Source organism: Puma concolor, chromosome B2 (assembly GCF_028749965.1).
Source record: "Puma concolor isolate L17-30 chromosome B2, mPumCon1.1.hap2, whole genome shotgun sequence".
Lineage (NCBI taxonomy): Eukaryota > Metazoa > Chordata > Mammalia > Carnivora > Felidae > Puma > Puma concolor.
Window position 1 is genome coordinate 77,630,950 of NC_141671.1, and position 25,697 is coordinate 77,656,646.

Genomic DNA, 25,697 nt, shown 5'->3' on the forward strand with positions numbered 1-25,697 from the left:
CCTCATCACAATGTCCCTTGGAATGTTTTCCAGTCAAGGGGTCTAGAAGTGATCTGTCATCACTGGTCAGTGGTAAAAGCGCCTCATTCTTGTATGCTTGCCCTTCTCCCCTGGACCAGAAACAAAACATACCACCATGTCCTTCTCTTCTTACATTTGAATTTTCATGTGTTCAACATTTGTCAGGGCTTCACCTTCAATGACATGGTCAGGGCACCAAGAAATTATATTTAACACATGAAAAATGAATGCCAGACCCATTTTGCCATGCCTTGTAATCGAAAGCTACAAAATTTGTGTTTGGGGTGTTCATATGTGTGCTTGTTCCTGGAACAACATTTATAGACACTTTAAATGATTACCCTCCAAAGTCGTAAAAGGGTTTAGTAACACACTTTAATATATAATTTCTTAAGCACTTTTTTAATAAAATACAGATATATAATTATAATTATCAATGCATGTATGTCATTTAATATAATGATAAAAGGCTAGTCTTTGAAGTGACATGGTGATTAATATTTACAGTAAAGCCTAAAGGAAACAGCAATTTGTACAATATTGCTAAATCAAAAAAATTAATAAAAAATTCTACTCGTATTGTGGTATCATTTCATATCACCAACAGCAAAAAGGAAAATGCTCTCCCTATTAGTATTTATGGGGATGGATCATTAATTAATTTCCATGTCTTATTAAGATAGAAAACTCTTGTTCTTGAACTGTACTAAGCATTAAGGCTGGGATGTACTCATGAGGACTTTTCCTAAATCTCTGTCAAGCAATCAACACCACACACAAACATCTTATACAGATCTACCTACTGGAAATAGTTTGTGTCCCTTCGTGCTAATCTTTAATTTAAAAATCAATACTAATTTGATGAATTGTTACAGAATCCATGGGGAAATTTATCAACATCCATAAACAGAGTCATATCCTGTGCAACTACTTTTCAAATAGTTATCAGCCTAAATATTTAACAGCCATGTTGTTTTAAAGTAAAGAAGCAAATCAGGAACTACACCCTTTCCCATCTAAACTAGGGAAGAGTTAAAGCAATTCTGTTTACAAATGGAAGGAAATCACACTGCTTTAGCTTGACAAATATATGAAAGGTCGTTAATGAGTCAAGGAACAGACGTATTACTTTAGTTTCTCAACAGACAGATGGTAATGCTCCTCACCATGCATTGTTAGCCTTTCTGATTCATCTCATAATGTGCTATCGAAGTTACTTGTTTTGAAATCTTCAACCATGTATACATTATTTTAGGGATTTTTCAAAAACTAATTCTGTTTTCATTTTTCCAGTTTTGAGGTCGAAAATGCTGCTGAGGTTAAAAGTTTTATAGATCCTTTATCATAATTAGTATCTTCCTCCTTCATCCTGTAAGAGGGTCTTTATAGTAATGGGCTTTGGCCTTTGCACTACAACCCCCAAAAGACAGATTGCTGGAGATAACCCCCTGAAATTCCTCACAGTGTTATTTAATACCATAAAAGCCTAGAATCTATCTGTTTCAGGAAAGACTCAGAGAAACAAAGTTAAGGAGGAAGGGAGGTTTCAATTTGTAGGAGTTACGAGACGTAAATAAGTAGCATAAATGCCTTTTTCCTTATAGATCATGGATCAGGAATCTCAAAGCAAAATGGAAAAAATATCCTGAATGAAAAACCACACTATAAAAATCTAAGGGATAGCTGACAACATTATTCCTCTTGATTTAAAAAGACAGACACTTCTCATTGGAATCAAAGAATTTGAGGTGGATTTATTTTCTTTTTACCATTCCACTCATATCATGTGTTCCTTCCCTGGCAAAAACTGGAATTTAAAAATGTTTACTAGGACATTCTTTAACGGTCTACTTAAACTAAATAAAATGAGCAAAAAACCCAAAATACTAGAAATTTATTCTCTGCAGATGAGTAAGTACCTCTTATATACCCAATGGAAAGTGAAAAGAAAGTACAAGCCTCTCTTCCACTTTACTTAAGTGAAAAATTATCATAGGTCATGGATTTTTACAGAACCAAGGTCATCTACTATCTGTGACAAACAAGAGCAAGCAAGAACACAAAAGCTAATCCTTCATGATTACAAATACCTCAGAACTAATACCAAGACCTCAACTGGCTTTTGCATTTTAGGTTCTCACATTGTGCCCAAGAATAACAGAAATCACAAGACTCCATGTGCTGGTTACTGTTAGTTATCAACACTCAAGTATGAAACTGTGTAGAGCATTTTTCTGATAAATTAAGTTATAAGTCTTGGTCTGGTTAGTATCACTGCCAAGTTTTAAGTTTGCTGTTTGGTTTTTAAAAGAGTCTGAGAATTTTGGTTAAACATTATTACTTATGCCAATACTCTGTGCAACTAGACGAAATGGGTGGGGGGGAGGGAGGATGTGGTTTTGTAGGCTGCAAAACTCCACATGCTATATACGGTATATGTATATACCATAGATAATTACAATCTCACCATGAGAAAGTCAAAACACTCAGTGAGCCTTCACTTCCTATTATATGTAAATCTTACAAGCTACTGATAGTTTCTTTTCATATTGCTTTCAAAAAAAAAAGAAAAAGAGAAAGAAAACAAGAAAAGAAAATACATTAGACCAATCTGAATATGGTTTAAACTTCAAGGATTCATCAGACCATATGTGCAGACACTTGAGATGATGACAGAGTTAAGCTTCCTAGGGTCCTAGAGTCAAAGAAACTCTGCTGACCCCCACTGCTAAGCAGGTGCACTCCTTCCACAGGGGGCAACATCTGCCGATCGGTCATGGTCCCACTCGGTGAGGACCCCAAGAAACTTCCTTGGGAAGAAACAATTTTCTCAGGACTGGCAGCCAGCTTGGGGGATGTAGAGAAATTATATCCATACAAGGCACAGGGGCTGTGTAACCTGAAAGTGTTATAGGAACCCTGATGGGTCTGGTTAGCAGCAAAGGCGTTGCTGGAAGGTGAAGGCATGATGTACTGGAGCTGGGGGGACATCCCCGAAATCTGCATGGACAAGCTGGTCTGTGGGCAGCTGAAAGTGTCCCCATCAGCGCCGCCCATGGACATGTTCACAGAGGTGCTGCTGCTCACGCCCACATAGGAAGGAGTCCTGGGCGCGGCGAAGGTCTCGCCGGTCTGGTTGGTGAGCCTGTTGTAAGTCTCGGCCAAGGATGTGCTGTATCGGTTGAGGGTGAGGCCAGAGCGGGCACAGGCAGAGTAGTCAGCTGGGGCCAGGCTACACAGCTGGCTGGTGTTGGGCCCCAGATGGAAGGCAGGAGAGGAGCAAGGGGAGCCAGACAAAAGATGAGGGTGGGTGGCAGGGACACCACTCCCAGAGCCTTGGAGCAATGTGGAGGAACTCGTACTTCCTACAAAAGAAGTTGAAATGTAAAGAGCAACGACTCTACAGCCATGTCTGCCTTTCGATTTTGTGAGCATGAGCGAGACACAGCTTGTCACAAGGAAGCCTACGCTGAACAACGAAAAGGAGATGCTTTTGTCTCTCAAGGAATTATAACTTAACTGAATTCCGACAGCAACATGTTAGACACAGATCCTCTCAATATTCCCAAGGCAAATGATCTCCCCAGGCAATAATTTTTTTTTTTACTGCAGAGGATATTAGGACACTGCCACATAGAATTTTCACATTTTCTCCCTCCATCAGCTTTCCCAAAGGCTTCGGATTTTTCTCTAATAAATATTACGAATACTGACTTTTCTGGCAACTTTATAAATTTCATCTCACTCTGTATCGTCTTCAGAAAGTATAGTCATCATCTGTCTTCTTTCCTTATTTTACTTTTTCAGCAGACCTTGCTCTGGGTCGATATGTTTTCTTGCAAGAAAATAGAAGTAACTTAAAGGAAAGAGCCAAACTGGTCAAAGACACATCCTGCCTCAAACACATCTACAGCTTCCCACCAAAAGCTTGTGTGCATCAATGGCTGTACCCCAGAGGGCTATTGCAAGAAGACAATAGTCTAGAACTTCAAAAATCTTATTTCCAACCAGAAAACAGGTTGGTGACTCACATGCTAACACGAGAGCAAAGGCCCACCATATAAACAGTCCTTTGAAACAGAGAGGGTGGTTAACCCTGGGTCCAATCAATAATGGTGGTGGTGGTCCTCTTCCCCTCTCTGGATTCGCTGGCAGATTGATGTTTGCAAACTTGACAGAAGTTAGGGGGAGAGGAGAATTCCAACAGGCTGGACAGGTTGTAAAGCCTTCATTCCTCCAGCAACAGTGTTTTATATAGCTTCTCAAAATAATCTAAAAGCCCAAGCCGGTCAATGATAATTATCTAAAACCCAGAATGTTAATTGTCACCAGGTTGCTGGGCAGGATCAGGCATAAAAAGCCTGAGTGCAGGAGTGGGCTGAGCTTCCTACCTACTGAGCAGAGAAGGAAGCATCATTCCTTGGCATGCAGCTCTCCATGAGGAAACACTAGCCTGAACTTGGGGGAAATACTCAGAGGTGAGCCAGAGGAAGTCTGCCTGAGTGTGCCTGACCTTCTCAGCATAAATCCAACAGGAGAACCGTGTCTACAGGCAATGCTGCTGAAGGAAGTGAAGAAAGAAGCTGGCAAGAAAGGGTGAACTGGGACCACCACTGGCGACTCCCTGCGCAGTGCGCCTGGCACAGGAGCTGACAGTCCGATGCTAATTTTAACAAGATGTTTAAGGGTGACATAAAGGTTGTGAAATATATAAACAGCCTAAAACATCCAAGACTTCACCTATGACCATTTTTCTGGTCCCCATCCTCATTCCACACAGAAGAGATGGATCCTGTCACAAGAGGATGTTGGTAATGAGGTCACCATTGTAGATGCAAATGACTCATTCATTTTTCAGTGCCCGAGCTTCCAGTCAAGAACTGGCTGTATCTATGACCCAGGAGACTTTGTTTTACCTTGCTTGGGAATTCCAGGGATATCTTCAAAGGTGAGAGTCCGCAGTGAAGGTCTCCAGAATGCGTATGACTCCACAAGGGCTTCCAAACCCATTCTAAATGGAAGGATCGGGATGGAGGCGGACAAAAGAAGCCTAGTTAGGAGCAGTTGGAGCTTTTGGCAGTAATAAGCAGCTCAGAAAACATCACCGGTGTTGATGGTGGCCCCCCCACATTGGTAGGGTAGGAGTTTGGCACAGGCACGAAGAAATGCTTCAGAGATGGGCTACATTCTGTCACCAGGTGCACAAGATGATGGAAACCACCCAAGATGTCCTGTTAACGTTCTCAGAAAACTAAGCCGACCTCGGAGAATAAAAAGCTGTCCCTCTGTGCTAAGGAACTGAGGCAAAGAGGTCCATCCTAGCTGATGTGAGTCCAAGGCCCTGCTGGGATCTGGAATCCACCCTCTTTCCCTGTAACATTACTTCTCCCTCTGATGAGCAAGGCTTTGTGACAAAAGCATGACCCTGTAAAGCCAATTTTGCTGAAGAGGCACTTCTGCCCATCATTCAGTGCCTCGGTAGCCAACTTTAGAAGAGCACTCATCCAAAGAAAACTGACTACTCTCTGGGGGGTGCAATCTCCACCACACCCAGTAGAGCCAGGATGGGCTCCCCTCCAGCAACAGGGAGTCCAGGAAGGTAGGAGGCAGCACTGACCTCTCAGCCCAACATGCAGAAGGAACACAGGAAGGTGATCTCACAGGCTGGTGTAGTATCTGGGGCTAGTATCAGCATCATTCTTTTCAGGCCTTTACATACACTTAATGAATGGATACTTAAAGACACAGGACAAGTTGGTTGTAAACCATTTACATGAAATATGTATATTTGAAAACAAGGGTAACTACTCTAAATACATACATAAAGGTATGTATGTATCTCCTACCATAAGTGATTCAGAATCTTCTTCTCCTTATATCAGATAACTAAGTCCTCTATGTTCTGGAAATGAGGCGCTTCACTCACCCATTCTCAAGACCTCAGTCTTCCCTCAACTACCACAGCCCTAAGCGATTTGTAGGAAATGCCTGCTTCCTGAGTGTCCAGCAATACTCAGACATCTCTTGTGATTGTCAAACACACTTTTATTTAACACAGATAATCTATATTTAATGCAAATGTTAAAGATCAGGTCTTTCTCTAATAGCTTGTGCTCAACTTGCTACTTCCTCTGGACACCTTGCATCCCCAAATAAGAACTATGAACAAAGACTACAGGAGCCCCCTCATCCTGGAGTCATATCACCTACATGACACGGGGAAAACTCTCTAAACACTCATAGTGAGTGCTATATGCAGATAAAACCATCTTATACAACTTGCCCTACTGTTCTAAGGTTTTACACACTGAATTTACTTCCTTAGAGTGTTCAGAGTATAGAATCTATTAATTTGTTGGCATCTATCATGACTCCACGGAGCATCACTACCACATCTTAGTGACAGAAGGGACAGCGATATGTGTGTGGATGCGTGGTGTGAGTATCCATCACCGGTTGTGTGTATGAGCCATCCTCACATGAGCACAAGCATGGACCTGGCTCATCTCTCAAGTCGTAAGCTCAGGGGGTGCTGCTTTTAAAGCACTTCAAAGAGCCATCACCAGCCCCACACAGGTGCTAGTACTGGGCTGCCAAAGGGGAACAGAGTGGACCCTGCACATGCCTTACACCTGGGCTGCACTGAGAGTGAAGGGCAGAATCTGGCTTTGGATATAATCAGTGTTGCACAGAGAGAGGATTATTTCATGGTAAGAACACTGGATTGGGGGTCAGGAGAATTGGGCTGTGGCTGCAACTCATTAAAATTCATTGTGTGACCCTAGGTAAACGTTCTAACCTCCCTGAACTTCAGTTTCCCACAAAGTGAGGATTCTTTACAAAAGCTCTGCCTCATTTCCTAGCGCTAAAATTGTTTGCTACTAAGTGATTTTTCCAAAACCAGACATCATATCTGTGGCTGACTACAAGCCAAATGCAAGATCACTCTACTCAGTAATATTTTACATACATGAAAGTATTGATTTGGGGGCAGTTTGGCAGCTTGGTCAGTCCCAAAACCCATGTAGCCTGCAGGTTGCATTTAATACTCAACTAATGAATGCTGGGGACTACTTATCTGATTCATCTATATTTAGCTTGTACTCAGTTTTTATGACTTTCTAGAAACAAGCTTTTTTTTAATCTTAAAGAATGTTAGGATGCAGTTTTGTATAAAACTGCTTTTTTATTACCACATGGATGAGTTCTAGTAATCACAGTTCTAAGTACTAAGGATACCAAAGTGGTCACGGAGTGGTCTCGAGGGGAGTTTGCTAAGAGGTAATTAATAAGCATCCACTGGACTTAGACATGTATTAACTGCAGAGATGTGCATTATTGCATTATCTGTTTTAGTTGTGTAAACTTTACTATGCTTCAAATACAAATCCATAGACCAAATTCTTGGAGAGACGTTACTGATCATCACAAACGTATAATCCCAAGCTTTAAAGGGATGCTCTAAAGGTGACATATCAACAAGTCAGCTGACTTGGAGCTATCGATATTTTTCTCGAGGCTGCTGTTTCACACTGCAAGTTCCAGAAAGGATTTCAGATATTGTGCAGGAAACAGTTATAAAATATTTATTAGCTGAATCTGGACTTTTTAAAAAAGGCCTTCATTTTCTCCAGTAATGGAGACTTTTCCCATCTAGTTAAAGAAAAGATAAAAGCACCTCCTGCAGGAGTGTAGCCAAGGCGATAATTTATACAAGATGCCTTTGAACAATTTCCACATTTTATCACCACCCTAATTTATGCTATCAAATGGCCAAGTTTATTTAGTAAAATGGTTATGTTTTTCCTGAAGTATTTAAAGCAGAGAAATTTCTGTACCTTCCTGAGTAAAAAATTTTATAGGGTCAAACCCAAGGCCTAACTGAAGAATGAAACTATTCTCAGCACATAAATTCTCTTTCACGTAGCAAATGTCTTGCAGGAGAGCTTTTAAGGGTTGAAGCTACTGATTCCTATAAAATAGGCTGTGGAGCCATAAATAACCAGGAAGGGATAATTTTTAATTAAAGCAAATTGTTTTATAAAGTTTAAAAAATCACAAGTCCATGTTTATTTCTTGTCCTGCTTAATTTGTTTATTTCATGTGTGGGGAAAAATAAAAACAGAATTTATGTTAAAAAGTAGTATCAACAAGACAACACAACCAGGGGTATTAAAGAAATATAATTAACTTTTTCTCTTGGGCTTTCTTCTCTATTTCTGTGAAAAAAATATCACTCCTTCCCCAAGCCCTCAACACCAAGGCACCCTCCAAGTCTTACATATAACTTACTCTTTTTTAAAGGAAAATAATAGGTAAGTTAGAAATCTTCAAAGCTGACCAAATCCGCTCCTCTATACATGTGTTTTTGCATTTATCAATAGAAAATGTTAAAATTAAATTTTTAAAAAGAGGATATTGATTTATAAATATTTAGCATTCCAAAATAAGGACTGAAGAGCTATCTATCATAAGCAGGAAAACTAATTTTAATAAGCTAAAAATTAAAATTATTTACTTCACTAACAAAAAGCTATAGATAGGTTCAACATGTTTTTCTTGTACTGCGACACTGCTTAAATAATTGGTGCAAACAAAAAAAATTTAACAAAGTGTTAAAACTTAAAATTTAGTAAGTGTTAAAACATAATTCATTATGTTCTGTATGTCCATTAAAAACTAAAAATTTTAGGGGCACCTGGGTGGCTCAGTTGGTTGGGCATCCTACTTCGGCTCAGGTTATGATCTCTCATCGCGTCGGTGAGTTCGATCCCTGCCTCAGGCTCTGTGCTGACAGTTCAGAGCCTGGAGCCTGCTTCGGATTCTTTGTCTCCCTCTCTTTCTGCACCCCCCACCCCACACTATGTTTCTCTCTCTCTCAAAAAAAAATAACGTAAATTAAAAAAAATTTTTTTTTAAACTAAAAACTTAAGAGTCAGTAAAGAAATAGGAACAAGCACTATGGATGCAACAACTCTATACTGGTAAAACAAAGGGAAGGAAAAAATTCGTATCAAACCTAGTATTTTGACTTCATGATACCAAACAAAGACTTAGTTTATTTTCACCAAACCCACAGATTTTTTTTCACTGACCAAATTTTAAAAACCCAATGTTTTTCATTATGCTGATGTTTCTAGAATTCTTTGTGAAAACTTGTCATATGCATCTCATCATCTCACTTCTATTTGTAGGCTCATTCACTATTGTTATCTATCCAAAATACACCTTTAAAAATATTTTTAAATGTATTGCTTCAAAAATGAACCGACAGTATACAAGCAGTGTGATTCTCCCAGTGTTGACAGCAGTGATGTGTTTGGTAGGTTAGTCCTATAGGAGAAGCTGGACACAGTTCCTGGCTATATATTCTTTACCCCTCAATGCTGCCTTCCTGGAGTTTCAGCGAGTTTTAATAAATGTATTCTCTGCTTTAAAAAAATAATGAATTGGAAGTAATGTAAGACTCTTAAATGAATAAATACTATACTGCTATAACCAAAACCACAAGATGATTCCATTAAGTGCTTGTCAAGGTAGAAAAGAAGTCACCCCAAAGGCTCCCTTCAGTCCCTCACCAGTGACCACCTCGGTTACTAAATTATTCAGCTTTTAAAAACTCCTCTGAACAACAAAGTTAACTAAGAGCTAATGTAACAGCAAAAGCCAAGCAAAGTTTTCTCCACACTGAAACAAACATCTAAAAAAAGACAGAATAATTTCAATATATCAGACAACAGGTATTATAGGAATACCTGCAAATCTTCTTACAGAATGAAGAATTTCAGAGGGAATTATTGGCCAGTCCTGTTATTTGTCAGTCTTGTTGATCTACCTGCACTAAGTTAAAGGCTACTCCACTCTCAGTGCATTTCAGCTGCATTTTAGTCCTCCCATTGCACGGTGTTTTAACAATGCCATTGCATATGAAGATGAAATCAAACCTCTTCAAGCACTTGAGTGTATTCTGAGAAAAAAATCTCTGTCTGCACCAACCTTGCCTGATTAATCAACTGGAAGAATGAAAAATCTGGACTACTACCTGACTGTTTCCTCTCAACAATTTTAAATCAAACAGTTCCTAAAACAAGGTAATTGGGATTTTGACTTCCTATAGACACAGCCTATGAATACCAAGTTTTCAAGAAGTATTAGAATAATTTCTGGAGTAAAATTATAAAACTTTATCAAATATTTCTTTCTAAAAGCAAAATGCTTTTAAAAACATTTAAGGCTGGGGCGCCTGGGTGGCGCAGTCGGTTAAGCGTCCGACTTCAGCCAGGTCATGATCTTGCGGTCCGTGAGTTCGAGCCCCGCGTCGGGCTCTGGGCTGATGGCTCAGAGCCTGGAGCCTGTTTCCGATTCTGTGTCTCCCTCTCTCTCTGCCCCTCGCCCGTTCATGCTCTGTCTCTCTCTGTCCCAAAAATAAATAAACGTTGAAAAAAAAATTTTTTTTAAAAAAATAAAAACATTTAAGGCAAAGCCTTACCCTGAAAAGGCCTCTGGAGAACGTTAGTCTATTATAACTGTTACTATCAATACTTATCTTAGAAAATGTTGCACCAAACTGTATTGGAATAGAGTCATATCAATAAATTCAAAAACCCTTGGCACACAGACTAGGGTGATCTGCTTTTTTGATAAAAGTAATAGAGTGGAATTCATTATTGTAGCTCTCCCACTTAGTACAAACACCATAAAACACGCCACAGAAAAAATAAACAAGTGTGTGGCTGTCAGCGGAGCCAAGACAAATTTGGAAACTAAAGAACATCAGCTCTCTTGGCAAAGGGGAGTAGTTTCATATTCTAGTTGGAAATCTGAGGGAAAGAGAAACCCCATCATGTTCGAAAGACAGAATCAATAGATTGTTGTGATATCACTAAGCAAATTCTAAACCGTGAGCAGATGCACAGAGGCTACTGACTTAGAATACTGAAGCCCCAGGGCCTGAAAGGCAGGCTATTGATTTGAGATACTGAAGCCCCTGTGCCTAAAGGGCAGGTCTCCTCAAGCCCCCTTCAGAGGTGGCCTGCACTGTGCACCCTGAGAACTTCCATTTTTCAGCCAGCATCACACATCAGAGTTCACCTTAGGAATGGGCAGACCCCAGCACTAGACCCAAAACTAAGTTACCTCCAAGGCCCAGTGTTAGCGACAAATTTTAATCCTCATCAGAAAATGATTTCAAAATCATGTCAGTAAATTTAACTCTTTACCTTGTAATGGAAAATTCACAATAAAAAGCCAAATATATTTATCAGAGCCAAAATGCTCTTCACTAAGACTTACCGGTTACGTCCAGAGTCTCGAAAGCCTTTGGCAAATGGATTCCTATCTATCTTCAGGCGAGTAATCTGCAGAGCAGGAAAAAAGTCATATCAAATATTAGAAATGTCAAGGAAGTTTATTAAAGACAGAAATGGTAGAAGAACTACAAGTAATTCCAAAATTGACTCTCCCCTATTTCTCAGGTATTTTATTATTTTAGCTGCAAATCAAAAGAAAATTTCAGAAATCACCTAGACATTCATCTGCTAAGAAAAAGACAATCCCCATCCATACTCAAACTCTGTAAATAAAATTTGTTTTGCTTTTAATATCACTAGAGAAGGAAATTCTGAATCTTCTCTTGATAACTTGTCCTTTGTTTTCAATCCCTCTGAACTAAAGCACTTCCATTTAACTCTGACATGGTTTAATCCTATTTTTATTGGTAATGGGTAACAGCTAATATCCAACTTCTATTTATTCAAGTTATTTATATGCTTGAATGCTATTAAGCTTCAACATATTCCTCTCTTCTTCTGAAGGTAATATACACTTCTTTAACTTATCTGCCTTTGTATTTTTCTTTGTCTCTCTTTGTTTTTTGGTTTTTTTTTTAAATTTTCTTTTAACGTTTATTTATTTTTGAGACAGAGACAGAGCATGAATGGGGGAGGGTCAGAGAGAGAGGGAGACACAGAATCTGAAACAGGCTCCAGGCTCTGAGCCATCAGCCCAGAGCCTGACGCGGGGCTCGAACTCACGGACCATGAGATCATGACCTGAGCTGAAGTCGGACGCTTAACCGACTGAGCCACCCAGGAGCCCCTCTTTGTCTCTCTTTGAATCATCTTTATGGCTCTCATCTTAAAGTTTTATTCTTTCCTGTTTTTTTTCTGTTGAATCCTGACCTGGTCAGAGCAATATAGTGAATGTCTAACCAGAGGTAACCCTACTGGAAGACTCTAATGAGATTAAATCCTATTCATGTAGTAGAAATAAATGATGTTTTAATTTTAACTAAAATTTGGGGGTAGAATTTTTACAGATGGCCTAATCATTTCCATTAAACATATTTTTTAGTTATACCATCTTGTAATTGAGACTAATAAACAACATCTCATCTATTTCTTAACAGATCTGCACCTTGCCCAAAGGAATTTACAGCCTATTTTCAAAGAAGCACATCATGCTTTGTTTTTTATGCTCTTTGGTTTAGTGGAATCTACCAAGTTAATGAACATACTTCCGATGGTACCATTTTGGCTAAGGACAAATGAAAACTATTGGATAACACTAAGACCAAAAAGAAAAAGGGGGGGCATCTTTGAAAAGTCTTCTGCAGTCCCCTATATTGTCCTCTGTGTGCTCTGTGCAGTACCTGAGATACATGTGCTCCACATGATACTGTCTTAGTATGTGGATAAAACTACCTTATAAAGGATATAATGTAAAGGTTTGCTAATTAATTCAGCATGACTGCCATTCTGTCATTGATGGAGTTCTTTATAATTCATTATGGCTTAATTCTTTGTTCATTTAAATAATATTTAAATAACATTAAATAACTTAAATGTTCATTTAAAGTAGTATTTCAAAAAAGAGTACAGATTTATATAATGGTGCCTTGTCTGAATAGAGATATACTACTATTATCATTATTTTTATTCCTGAGTGCATACTATGTATGCTGTAGTGAGAATTTTATACACATATTTCATTTAATTCTCATGGCAATTTATACGTAGTTATTATCCCAATTTTATGTTTTTTTTTTTTAACTGAGGCTTAAGTTTCCTATGGTTTCATAAGGTTACTTGGCAATAGAATTAGGCTGGGACTCTAGGCTTCAGAACCCATGCTAACCACCAGGCTAAGCTGCCTACCAATTTTCCATGAGTTCTTAAAAATAGTAGCCAAAAAGATAAAAAATGATCATTGCATTTTGTCATTATCAATTTCCTTTCTAAGTTTCTTACCCTATTAATTGATTGATTTGTCAATGTTTATCAACTGGTGTTAGTCACCAACATGTACCAAAAGCTTATTGTATCTTGTTTATTGTATCACAGAGGCTGGGAGAATACACACATTTGACATGGCTAATTTGTTTGTGCTTGAGACAGAGAAAGAGGCAGAGAGAGAGAAAGAAGATAACTGGGGTTCCTTAAAAGGTAGTGAATATCTCAGCTCTTTTTCTCTCTATGCATTTTTCCTAAAACAAAAAAAAAAATTCATTATCTGCACCTAACATATTTTAAGAATATCTTCCTAATAATCTCCAGTCCTTCTAAAGGTTAATTTCATGCTTGTTTCTAAAAGTCTATATAAAAGCATGACAACGTGAATGAGAGAACAGGACATCTTCAGCTGTGGGGCTGGCATCTCCCCATGGATGAGAGGGGATGAGCCTCCCAGCCCTAAAGTAAGATGCAGAGGACAGAATCCAAACCTCCTCATAAGCTTTAAAACAACAGAAACCACAACAGAGTTTAACATCTAACTGAGATGTAAATAAACGTAATAAGTGGAGAGCTAAAATAATTCTGTTGATCACTAAAACCTAAAGAAAAAATCTACCACATACCATATCAGCCTCAACTACATCACAATTTTTTTTTTCAACGTTTATTTATTTTTGGGGGGACAGAGAGAGACAGAGCATGAACGGGGGAGGGGCAGAGAGAGAGGGAGACACAGAATCGGAAACAGGCTCCAGGCTCTGAGCCATCAGCCCAGAGCCTGAAGCGGGGCTCAAACTCACGGACCGCGAGATCGTGACCTGGCTGAAGTCGGACGCTTAACCGACTGCGCCACCCAGGCGCCCCTACATCACAATTTTTTACGAAAACTCGCTGTAACTGCATGGACTAAAAAACTGCCTCAAATCAATTTTCCACTTACTTGACACAGCCTTAAAGAAATACATACACTTACCAATATCAAAAAGAAATACTTCACCTCTGAAATTATTACTAATTTTATGAAAAGATTACTCCACAATTGATCTCTCAGCTTATAAGCCTATGTATCACCCTCTGTCACAATTAAAGCCTATCTTGAAAGAAACAGCCCTTTTTGTATATGTACCAAAATGACTATATAAGATAAATGCCTCTGAAATATTTCCTATAATACATGGATTATAGTTTTAAAATAATGTATTATCTTTCAAATTCTACTTGTTTATTTCCTAGGCAATCTTTCATATTCTTCTTGTCTATTTCCACATGCTTTTTAATTTTAATTATGACTTTATCATTCAATATCTCAAAATGGAAAGTAAACCTACATTGCCAGTCATGAGACACATTCTTGTCTAAAGAAATTCTCGCGATAGTAGCCTTACTTGAAGAATCACAGAAAAAGAATTATTTTTATACACACACACACACACACACACACACACACACACACACACACACACCCTGGATGTCTTATATGGCAAATGCTTTATGACAGTTGGTAACACTGAGATACAGTGAAAAGGATAGCTAGCTTTCAATTTACCCCTGAAACGAAAAGTCTAGAAAGATACAAATTCTGAGAACAATACCTGCTGATTCTGATAGGCAGTGACAGTCGTGAAGACAGTTTCTGGGAAGGAGAATGCCTTTACTCCCTCCCCAGATGGAACAGGCTTGATGGGAGAAAGATCATCCCCGCAGTCTTTACGGATGACATGGACTCGTGGTTGGTATTTGTGCATAGAATGAAGAATAATCTGTATCAAGGAAAGAAGGCCAAAAATATCAAGAACTTCTGCCCAGTCTTATCACCATGACTAAATATTTAATGTGTAAGAAAAATTGGCAGAAGTGCCAGTTTAATAAAGTATATCAAAAAAATAAATAAAATATATCAAAATTGTAGAGGGAGGGCTAAGAAGTTATTTGTAAAATATGCATAAAACTACAAAAGGAAAAAGAGAGTCATAATTTTGGTGGAACCCTGTGAATAATCATGAACTTAACATCTAATTTTCTGTTTCTGAAAACACAAGAATAAATTCATCAACATTTTATTTTTTTTTAGTTTTTTTAAATGTTTATTTATGTTTGAGAGACAGAGAGAGACAGAGTGTGAGTGGGTGAGGGGCAGAGAAAGAGAGAATCTGTAGTGAAGTAGGCTCCAGGCTCCAAGCTGTCAGCACAGAGCCCAACGCAGGGCTCAAACTCACATACTGTGAGATCATGACCTGAGTGAAGTTGGACACTTAACCAACTGAGCCACCCAGGTGCCCCAACATTTTATTTATAATGAGCCAAATGGAACACAAAATCCAAATCAGTAAAACTAAAAATGAGATTTAAATGATTATTTAAATTCCACCACAATCATCCCCTAAAAATAAGTATTTGCACACCAAGGTTTTTCTTAAGAGAGCATTTTTCCTCTATTGGTGATGACAACGTGCCTATTCAAGGGCAAAAGGAATTTTAAGAACACCCAAGGGTCTGCCTTGTGTGTGGCTTGCAATATCCCTGGTTTGCCCAGAGAACCCAGTGTCTACACCTTCATGACAATGAAACTTTCAAAACCCAGGCACCTGGGAATGGAAAAGCTAATGCACTCAGACTCTACTAGGGAAATCTGATAATATGGTTCAGCTACCTTCTACCCAACGATTTCACTTCTGAGAATTTATCCTAAGGAAATATTTCAAATCCAAAACAGCACTTCATGTAGAATAGGCAGTGCACCATTTATAATGGTGGAAAAACAATAAGCCACATGAGCAGATTGGTTAGGTCAATGAAAGTCTATACAATGAGATAGGTGTTATTCAGCCATTACTAAAGCCTGTTTAGGACATTTTTAACCACAAAATAAAATGCTTCAGTTTAAACGTTAAATGTTCCAAGTTTATAAACTTATCACAATTATATGAAAATAGACAATAAAAAGAACCCACCAAAAGCTATGAACAGTGGTCATGTTTAGATGATGGGATTGTGGGTGAATTTTTTTCTCCTTCTGTATACGTTTTATGCTTTCAAGGCATAGGAGGTAGAGTAAAGAAATATCCTTGTCCAGTGAAATTTTTTATTTGCTGCTGAGAGTCCACAGTCAGGTATTCATTAATTAGTTCAGTTAACAAAGCTATATCTTTCCTGAGTTACACAATCTGAATTCAGACTTGGGAGTTTGGGAGTTAAGAAAAGAAATACTTAAACAAAGTCTTGGAAAAACACAGTGATTGACCTGCCTCATGTTTTTCAGGATGCAGACAGTTTAATGAAGCCAAATTCAGAATATTCGGTCAGCCCTAAAACAAACAGCTCTATACCTGGAAAGCATGTTTGCTACCATAAGAGGATGTCTCTACTCCCAGGCAGTAACGAGCGCAGTGGTCAATTTTGTTTTGTTTTTCACCCTAAAATTTCCTCTCAGGAGAGGAAATGCCTGGGTGGCGGATCTAATGATAGTGCCTACCAGACCCATTTGATGGGAAGGCGGTTAGTCGTATAAGGAAAGGGTAAGGGAATACAATAGCTCTCATGGTCACGTGTGGACACACACATGAATCTGCAGCCTCTGGAAAAGTCTCTTTCCAGATCTAAAAAAAGGAGAGAACTTCAATAACCCATTAGTGGCTCACAAAAAATCAATTTAAAAGGTCTCAACAAGAAACTTTTTAAATAAATAAAATTATAAAGTAGAAACATCGAGTGTGCTCCTTATAGTAAGGATAAGTACTGTTTTGCAAAACATTGTTCACTTTGTGTGTGTTTACTTACACTAGGTCATAATGTAACATGTACGTGTGGTTGTGTGAGCCAGGTAAAACACAAATGCAAGATTTATTCTAATGATTCTAATGATCAGTAAATTCCAGAGAAGAAAAAATGGAGAAAGCTACCTCACATCAAACAAACAAAAATAAATACATAGCTAATTTTGGAAGACTAGAATAAACTAACTTGGAATAAAGGAAACTAAAACTGATTTGGGTTTCTGTTTACTAGTCAATGAACGTAGGTTCTGATTTTATGAAGTCTTTGTTCTCTCAAGCAGATTTCTCCATATTGCTATATATACTTAAGTTTTATTTCCTTCTTTATATCCTTACAGAATTTCCAAGATGACCTAATGTGGGGTATACTGGAGTAAGGTATAGAAGTAGCTGATGTATGCCTATATTTGCACATTAAATGGCAACTGCCTATAGTAAACTGGAGATCGATCATTCAAGCAAAATAACGTGTTTTCAATATTATCTATACGGATTTAGTATATTCCTGGACGTTTTCAGGTAATGCTAAACAAGCCTAGCTCTTCTGAATAAAATAGCATTATTTGCTTTTTAATGATCTATCAAACTTACAATGATGAGTGGTCAATAACATTTTCCTTATTTAATAGAAGAAATAAAACCAGGAGAACTATTGGCCTTATAAACAAGGAGCCCACCATGATAATGCTGAAACTTAAATAATTATATCGGATCTGCATGTACCATGCATGCTCTCTGTTCTGTTTAAATGGAGGATTTTTTTGTTTTCTTTTTGGCATTACCTAGTAACATAGATAGCTACATGGACTAATGTTCATAAACACAGTTTTCTTTGATACATATTTTTTCCACTTTAAAGACACTAGTTCTGAGTCAAAAGAAGCATGATATTACTTATCTCTAGTATGAAGGGCCTAAAGTGCCTGAAGTTTGACAGACAGGCCAGCTGTGCCTTATAAAACAGCTCAATAAGGAAACATTACCTGCTGACTCTGGAAATTTTCTAGATGACCTAAATGCCAGTGTTGGAACAAGTCAAGCAAAGGGCCGAGGAAGAGCAGATACTTAGCTCCCTGCATTATTGGTGATGACTGGTACTGACTCATTTTAAAGGTAGGGGTCAAGACAGTAACATCGGATCACAAGCTCCATGGCAAGATGGCCTTGGTTTTGTCTCAGATGTGATGCTGAATATACAACACTCCTTACAAATATGTACTTTCAAGTTCATCACCTCATCTGATTCACTCAAAATCCTCTGGTTCTACTAAAACACATGAGAAAAACAAGCCTCAGAGCACAAAAGTGACATGCTCATGAACATGAACATGTTGGATCTCCAAGCTGTTACAAGTTTTTCTCAAGGAGATCTTGGCAATCTCCCTGGTAATGCCTTGCTTCCCTACCTGAATCTCAAGCAGAAATGAAAGAGGGTGAGGACAAACTTAGAGCTAGGGTGACTATGTCACCAACCCTTTGGCAGCTGAGAAAGAGACCCTCCACAGGTCTCCTGACTATGGCAAGCTGGCCATGCTTCCTTCCAAAGCACCCCAGCACTGTGGGTAGGAGTCCTGCCAATGTTTAAAGACACCATTACCTGTTAAACGTCTTCTAATTTTTCAGAGATGTTCATGTAAAATGTGTCCCTCCAGACAACAAACTCCAGATGAACAGGGAGCCATGCACATGATGAGAAGGAAATACCTTACCCAAGCATGCTAACCATCTACACATGGGTAGCCCAAGGACCGGTCTTGGCTGTATACAATCCAACGTAAAGCTGACTACAGATTCGCCATGAAGTAGAGATTATAAAGTCTTTACAACATTCAAGGATTAGTTGTGGAGGGGTAGGACATTCCAGCCTAGATTCTCTTCAATATTCCTCTCTAGATAATCCCTGGTATTTGGAAAGATGAAGTCACATTGAGGAAAACCTAGTAGCACATAACCTCATGTCTCATGCAGTTCTAGGTTCAGTCACAGCCCTGTGAAGATTTGAGTCCTATGTTAAACACACTGTGTTTAATAAAAGTCCCAAGTCTACATGCAGTTCTCAGGTCACTATGTTGAATGCTTATATACTTTTAGAAGAGTAAAACTGGGAGGTGAGAGGCCAAAAAAAAGGTAAGAAAGCAAAATTCACCTCTAATTTGTGTCTACAGCTTGATTAATTAGAAATTACTATCACTTCCTTCAGAATTTGCAGTTAGGGGGACCTTCACCATCTGATGACAGAGGGGTGAGTTCCTAAGAGGTCTCTGAGTCAAGAAAAGGACTACTGAATTAGAAAGTTCCACCATAATGGCACTACTATCTTCCTAGATGCTGAATCACATCAACAATAGAGTAAGAGGGGCACCTGTGTGGCTCAGCTGGTTAAGCATCTGACTCTTGATCTCAGGATCCTGAGTTCAGGCCCTGCATGGGGCTCTGCACTAGGCGTGAAGCCTACTTAAAAATAAACAAATAAACAATAGAAGGAAGAACAATTTCCTAATCTCCAATCTAACCTCACTTGGGGTCATCAAACTGAGTAAAAAAATACAATAGACACCTTCTTCATGAAGCCTTCCCAATCTCTCCTGGCTGAAATAATGTGGCATCTGTATTTCTCTGGGCAGACAGCATGATCATCTGTATGCATGTCTTCTCTCCCCATCTAGGTTAAATCACTGAAGGCAGAGACTATGGCTTTCTACATTATAATACATTTTACAAAGTCTTAAAAAATATTGTTTTAAGGGGCACCTGGGTGGCTCAGTAGGTTAAGCATCTGACTTCAGGTCAGGTCATGATCTCATGGTTCATGAGTTCCAGCCCTGCATCGGGCTCAGTGCTGACAGCTCAGAGCATGGGGCCTGCTTCAGATTCTGTGTTTCTCTCTCTGCCCCTCCCCCACCCATTCCGTGTGTGTGTGTGTGTGTGTGTGTGTGTGTGTGTGTGTCTCTAAAATAAACTTGAAAAAAAATTAATAAAAATAAATTTAAAAACATATAATTTTTTAAAGATAAATAATGGAAAAGAGCATCTTCCCTCCTACATTCCCCTCTAGTATCAACTGATTCATACATTTTTACCACGTACAAAGGCAATTTTCTTGCTTCCAAAATAGGTACATATCTTTATCTCCCTGTTTCCCACACTCATTAATTACCTACCCTGTATTAAAATATTATATCCTGCCATAACCTTAAAAGAAAAATTTCATTGATAGATGACACATTTCTCTAGATTTTACTGTTTTCTATGTTTTTGTTTTTCGTAAAAGTGAAATATTATAATTATTTAGGTATAAGCAATTGAATTTCAATTGCAATGTATTCTTTTGTGTTTAAACAAATGCTATGTGATGATTAATTTTATGTGTCAACTTGGCTGGTCCATGTTCCCTAGATATTTGGGCAAACACAGTCTGGATGTTGCTATGAAGGAATTTGTAAATTTTTTAAGTTTATTTATTTATTTTTGAGAGAGAGAGCATTAGAGCAAGTAGGGGAGAGGCAGAGAGACAGGGAGACAGAGAATCCCAAGCAGGCTCCATGCTGTCAGTGCAGAGCCCAATGTGGGAATCGAACTCAAACTCACAAACCATGACAAGACCTAAGCCAAAATCGAGAGTCAAACATTCAACTGACTGAGCCACCCAGGTGTCCCAGTGAAGTTATTTTTTAGACAAGGTTAATATTTAAGTCAGTAGACTTTGAGTAAAGCAGATTACCCTCCATAATGTGGGTGGGCTTTATTCAATCAGTTGAAGGCCTTAAAAGAAACAGACTGAGGTCCCCTGAGGAAAAAGGAATCCTGCTTTGAGACTGCCTTCATGCTTGAGATGCAGGATCAACTCTTCCCTGGGTCTCCAGCCTGCTGCTGTAGTTCTGGGACCTACCAGCCCCCACAATTACGTGAGCCAATTCCTTAAATAAATCTCTCTCTATGTATATATTTATACACATTCTACTGGTTCTGTTCCTCTGGAGAATACTGTTTGACAGAAAGTCTAATGAGATTACAAACTTTAAATTATATACATAAATTACCATATCTACATCAAATATTGCAGATACATTAAGTATTAGATATAAAGCCAGTTACCTGATGTGAAAAATTTAGAATTAGAAAGTGATTTAAATTACGGAAAGAAGTATGTACTTTATATATGACAGTGTATAGTTTTTAGACCCAATTATCTCTTTAAAAGATATATTCTTAAACTGTAGGACTCTGAAAAGTAGAAGATACTTAAGCTTTTGAAAACAAGTCACACTTAACAGTATTATTTTTAAATTAAAAATATTGTTTAACGTTTATTTATTATTGAGAGACAGAGAGAGACAGAGCATGAGCACGGGAGGGGCAGAGAGAGGAGACCCAGAATCTGAAGCAGGCTCCAAGCTCTGAGTTGTCAGCACAGAGCCTGACGCGGGCTTGAACTCACAGTGAGATCATTACCTGAGCTGAAGTCCGACACTCAAGCAACTGAGCCACCCAGGCGCCCCTATTTTTAAATTTTCTATTCCAAAAACAAAAGACCCCTCAATGAACAGGCTGGCAATATTTCAGTCCGCTCCCTCAATGAGACAGAAGAAACTAGTGTTCCTTCCCTGAAGTCAAGTGAAAACTGTTACAACTTGACTGTGTAAATAAAGAATAAAAACAGAAATAACTACTGCACTAAAATAGAGCATGAAGTTGGATTCAGAAATGAAATCTACTATGTTGCTTTTCTGATTTTTTTTTTTAAGTAGGCTTCACACCCACCACTGTGGGGCCTGAACTCAGAACACTGAGATCAAGACCTTAGCTGAGATCAAGAGTCAGACCAATTAAGCCCTCTGATTTTGTTTTCAATCATAAAAGGCAACAAACAAACAAAAGCAATGTAAAATAGATGTGTCTTAAAAATCTAGATACTGAATTTGTACCACAATGAAATTTATACTTGAATGTTTCTAAGGTCATTGCGTAAGATACTATCTAGCAGTTTACAAATCATACCCCGTCATAAGTGTATTACTAGGTTATGACAGTTTGCATTTTTGTTTGAAAAGATTTGCTTATAAATATGCTATCTTTATGTTACACTTTGAAAAATGAACTAGTTGATATTCGATATTCCTTTTATGTATGATGTGTTCTTCAAAAGATATTTCAATCCTGCCTCAATCAAAACCCTCTCAAATAACAAAAACCTAATAGAAATGCTAGCTTTTGATGGAAATCAGCATGTATCCAGAGTTACTTATTTATTAAAATAATAAGGTAGAAATATTGCCTACGAATAATATTGCATAACAATAAGGCATTAAAAATCACTATATTATTGGAATGACTGACTTTGATTTACATATGTTTCAGCAATTTTAAGACTAAAAAGAATTGTTACTGTAACATTTTGACACATTAGATTAGATTATAAAAATGGGACACAAATAGTGTAAGCCTAGACCATTACTGAGAAGCAATAAGCTTCAAGAGGGAAAAGAGCTAGATGCAGGCAGGACACAATAAACCATTATCCCTGTTGACCCAACTCCTAAGTATTCATAGTCAGACCATAATAATTAGCACCTTATAGGGTTTCAAACATATGTTTTGGCTAAAAAAGTCTGCCTGAGATTCTTTCATTTTAATACAAATGCAGTATCTAGTTTTAACCTATTAAATGTTTCATAGGATATGCTTCAGGCCACAGGCGTAGTCTCTGATGCAAATATAACCTTGATTTTGCACAGATTAATTAAGCACATGCTGACCAACCAAGAGAGGAATATTATGATCTGAGAGAAGTTCATGCCATTCAGTCAGACACAGTACATATATGTCTATACCACCAATGGTGGCACCTTAGGGAAGCCATCTACTCACATGGCCTTGGTCATCCAGTTCATTGTTGGTGAGCTTCAGCTTGTCAAAGCTGATCACTTGTCTCATCCAAGTCTCCCCGGAGGCAGGCGAGTCCGGATGAATGTACACCCGCGGTGGCACAGGGGAGTCAGCATTACCCGCCACCATCCATTTAGAGCTGTGGTAAACATACCTAGAAGGCAATGACAAGGCTCAGTATATAGAATATTGCTTTCTTGGAATTTCCAAGTCAGTAGAATCAGACAAACTGAATATCTTATTTTTTTTAAGTCTAAAAAACAATTTGCTCTTTACATCCAATACACATAAAATAACATTTCAAGCACTTTTCAAAAACTCTCGGAGGCAGCCGTGGTTTACAGACCTTTCAGAGCAAGTGATGTGTTAAGGGTTTATGCACATTATCACCACCATAAATTCAAGTATCTTCATTCTTATGATTCACACTTATTCACACTAGACATTCCATCTGCATACTGATATTTTCCATTTTTCATCTGGATATTCAATTGACATGAAGAAACTATTAAGTTGTCAAGCTCACCTTTAAGTGAATCTCAAAACACCTTGAGAGCTATACCTTTAAAGTGCCCCACTTCCTTTAAGACCACTTCCCATTTTAGGAATGTACAGGCTGATGAGGTCAATGGTAGAAAGGCAAGGGGAAACTGTCAAAAGTTCTATACTTTCATTTTCTTAGAAAAAAAGTTTAGCTATTATCATTTAGAACATTTTTCTAATTCAATTAAGCTAAAAATTGCAGATAATGTATTAAGTTTAACTTAAAAATTTTGTATAATGAAAAAATGTAGGTCTTTATAGCCTATATTTCTCTTTCTCAACCCTTATAAGAAAATTCTTCAGTTTTCAAATTCCACTAATAAAAATATACATCAAACTTTGAAAATAAGGGCATATCTAATTAATATTACTTTTCAAATAAAGAGACCAAACATCCTCTTCTGTTCATTTAAGTGTTTCAAATATATTGACTCCATAAGAACAATACATTTAAATAATAATGTTTTAGGTAATAAATAAGATCATAATATTCAATCCTATATTCAGATTATCATTTATTTTTCAACGTTTATTTATTTTTGGGACAGAGAGAGACAGAGCATGAACAGGGGAGGGGCAGAGAGAGAGGGAGACAAAGAATCGGAAACAGGCTCCAGGCTCTGAGCCATCAACCCAGAGCCTGACGCGGGGCTCGAACTCACGGACCGCGAGATCGTGACCTGGCTGAAGTCGGACGCTTAACCGACTGCGCCACCCAGGCGCCCCAGATTATCATTTATTAATGTTAATCTAAAATTCGCTAATTCAAAAACTAGAAACTAGTATATGATGATTCACTTAGAAAAGGGTATAAAATGAAATTACATACTTAGGTGTTTTCCTTCCATTTGTATTCTAAAATATGACATACAATTTAAAGCAATAATTTGTGAATAGTCTCAGAGAATTCTACCGGTGTTATATGCAAATTTCTTTTAGAAATAGCATGACAGATTTTCATAACATCTCTGGTAAGGCTCTCTGTTTCAACTAATGTCATATATTTTATTCTCTTTTGAGCTCAATATGCCTTCTATTCTTTAATTCCTTTCCTTGGGGAAAAAATAGATAATCACAAAATTAAAAATAATTTTTAAAAATTTCCCTGAATTGGTATAATGAATTAGGCTTTTGTGAATATTAATTTTACATTACAATAAATCACAAGGATTTTTAACAATCAAATATCACTCTTTGATAGCAGAAAATAACCAAAAAATTTTTTCTACTACTCCTAAAAAAGTTAGAAAATAAAATGCAAATCTTAGAAATTCAAGAAAAAAACTGCACTATAGTTATTCCAAAAAAATCCACACCCACCAAGAGAATACACATTACATGTTACATATTCTTTGTGAAACATTCTTAATACAACTGCTAAAACCAAACTTCTTGGTAAGCATTGTAAGTGAAAACAAATTAATGATTTACAATTTGATCTTTCAAAATTTGACATCTTAATACTATACCTGCAAATACTATACTAGCAAATTTTCTTGCTTTATGTGAGAATAATAAGAATCAATTAAGTCAAAGAAACCACCCAAAATACATGAAAGATATTTGGAGAAATAGGAGAGAAGTTTGGAAGAGAAAGGAATAATTTCTAAGCTCATTAAGAATTACATTATCTTTCTCAACACAAAAGCCAAATTAGAATATGGATTTTTAAACCAAGTATATTTAAGGACTAAATGCCTTCTAGCTTCTACCACGTAGTAGATAATTTTAGCAAACTCCTTAATGAGTTGTTTAATTAAAATCAGTAACAATACAAAACACAAATAATAAAACTGTCTTTTTTATTACCCATTCTTTTAGCATTCCATGTGCGCCTGTACTAATTGAATCTGTATACTTTTGACATGATAAGCCTGTTTCAAAAAAGTACTCCCTAAATGTTAAAAAGTGATGAAAACCAAATCTGACTTCATTAAAAAACTTACTAAATGCTCTAGCTGTTTATAAAAATTAAAAAATACATAGAAACAAAGAAGAACAAAATTTAAAGCAGCATCTTCTGATCTTCTACTCGAAATTTCCTTTTTTAAATGTTAGCATTTTTAACTCCTCAGGAAAGTAAAAAGCATTGTCATTGAAAACTGCTGATTGGCTTATTTGCAGAGGTAGGTTTGAAACTGAAGAATGTGTATCTTTTCCAACTTTACCTGATATCCAAATAAATATATACTCTTTCAAAATCTAAATATTACAACATTCTTTTTAAATCTACTGTGTTAAC

General features: G+C 37.6%; 1 protein-coding gene across 1 annotated transcript in view; it reads right to left on the reverse strand.

The window, feature by feature from the left end:
* Positions 1-377: 377 nt before the first annotated feature.
* Positions 378-25,697, reverse strand: part of TBX18 (T-box transcription factor 18) — a 30,343-nt gene continuing 5,023 nt past the window's right edge. Inside the window, exons 4-8 of the mRNA XM_025925708.2 lie at positions 22,895-23,066; positions 14,846-15,013; positions 11,314-11,378; positions 4,938-5,032; positions 378-3,386 (exon numbers count right to left, since the gene is read on the reverse strand). Of these exons, the coding sequence (XP_025781493.2) occupies positions 2,662-3,386; positions 4,938-5,032; positions 11,314-11,378; positions 14,846-15,013; positions 22,895-23,066 (1,225 nt within the window). The 3' untranslated portion in view covers positions 378-2,661. The remainder of the gene's footprint in view (positions 3,387-4,937; positions 5,033-11,313; positions 11,379-14,845; positions 15,014-22,894; positions 23,067-25,697) is intronic.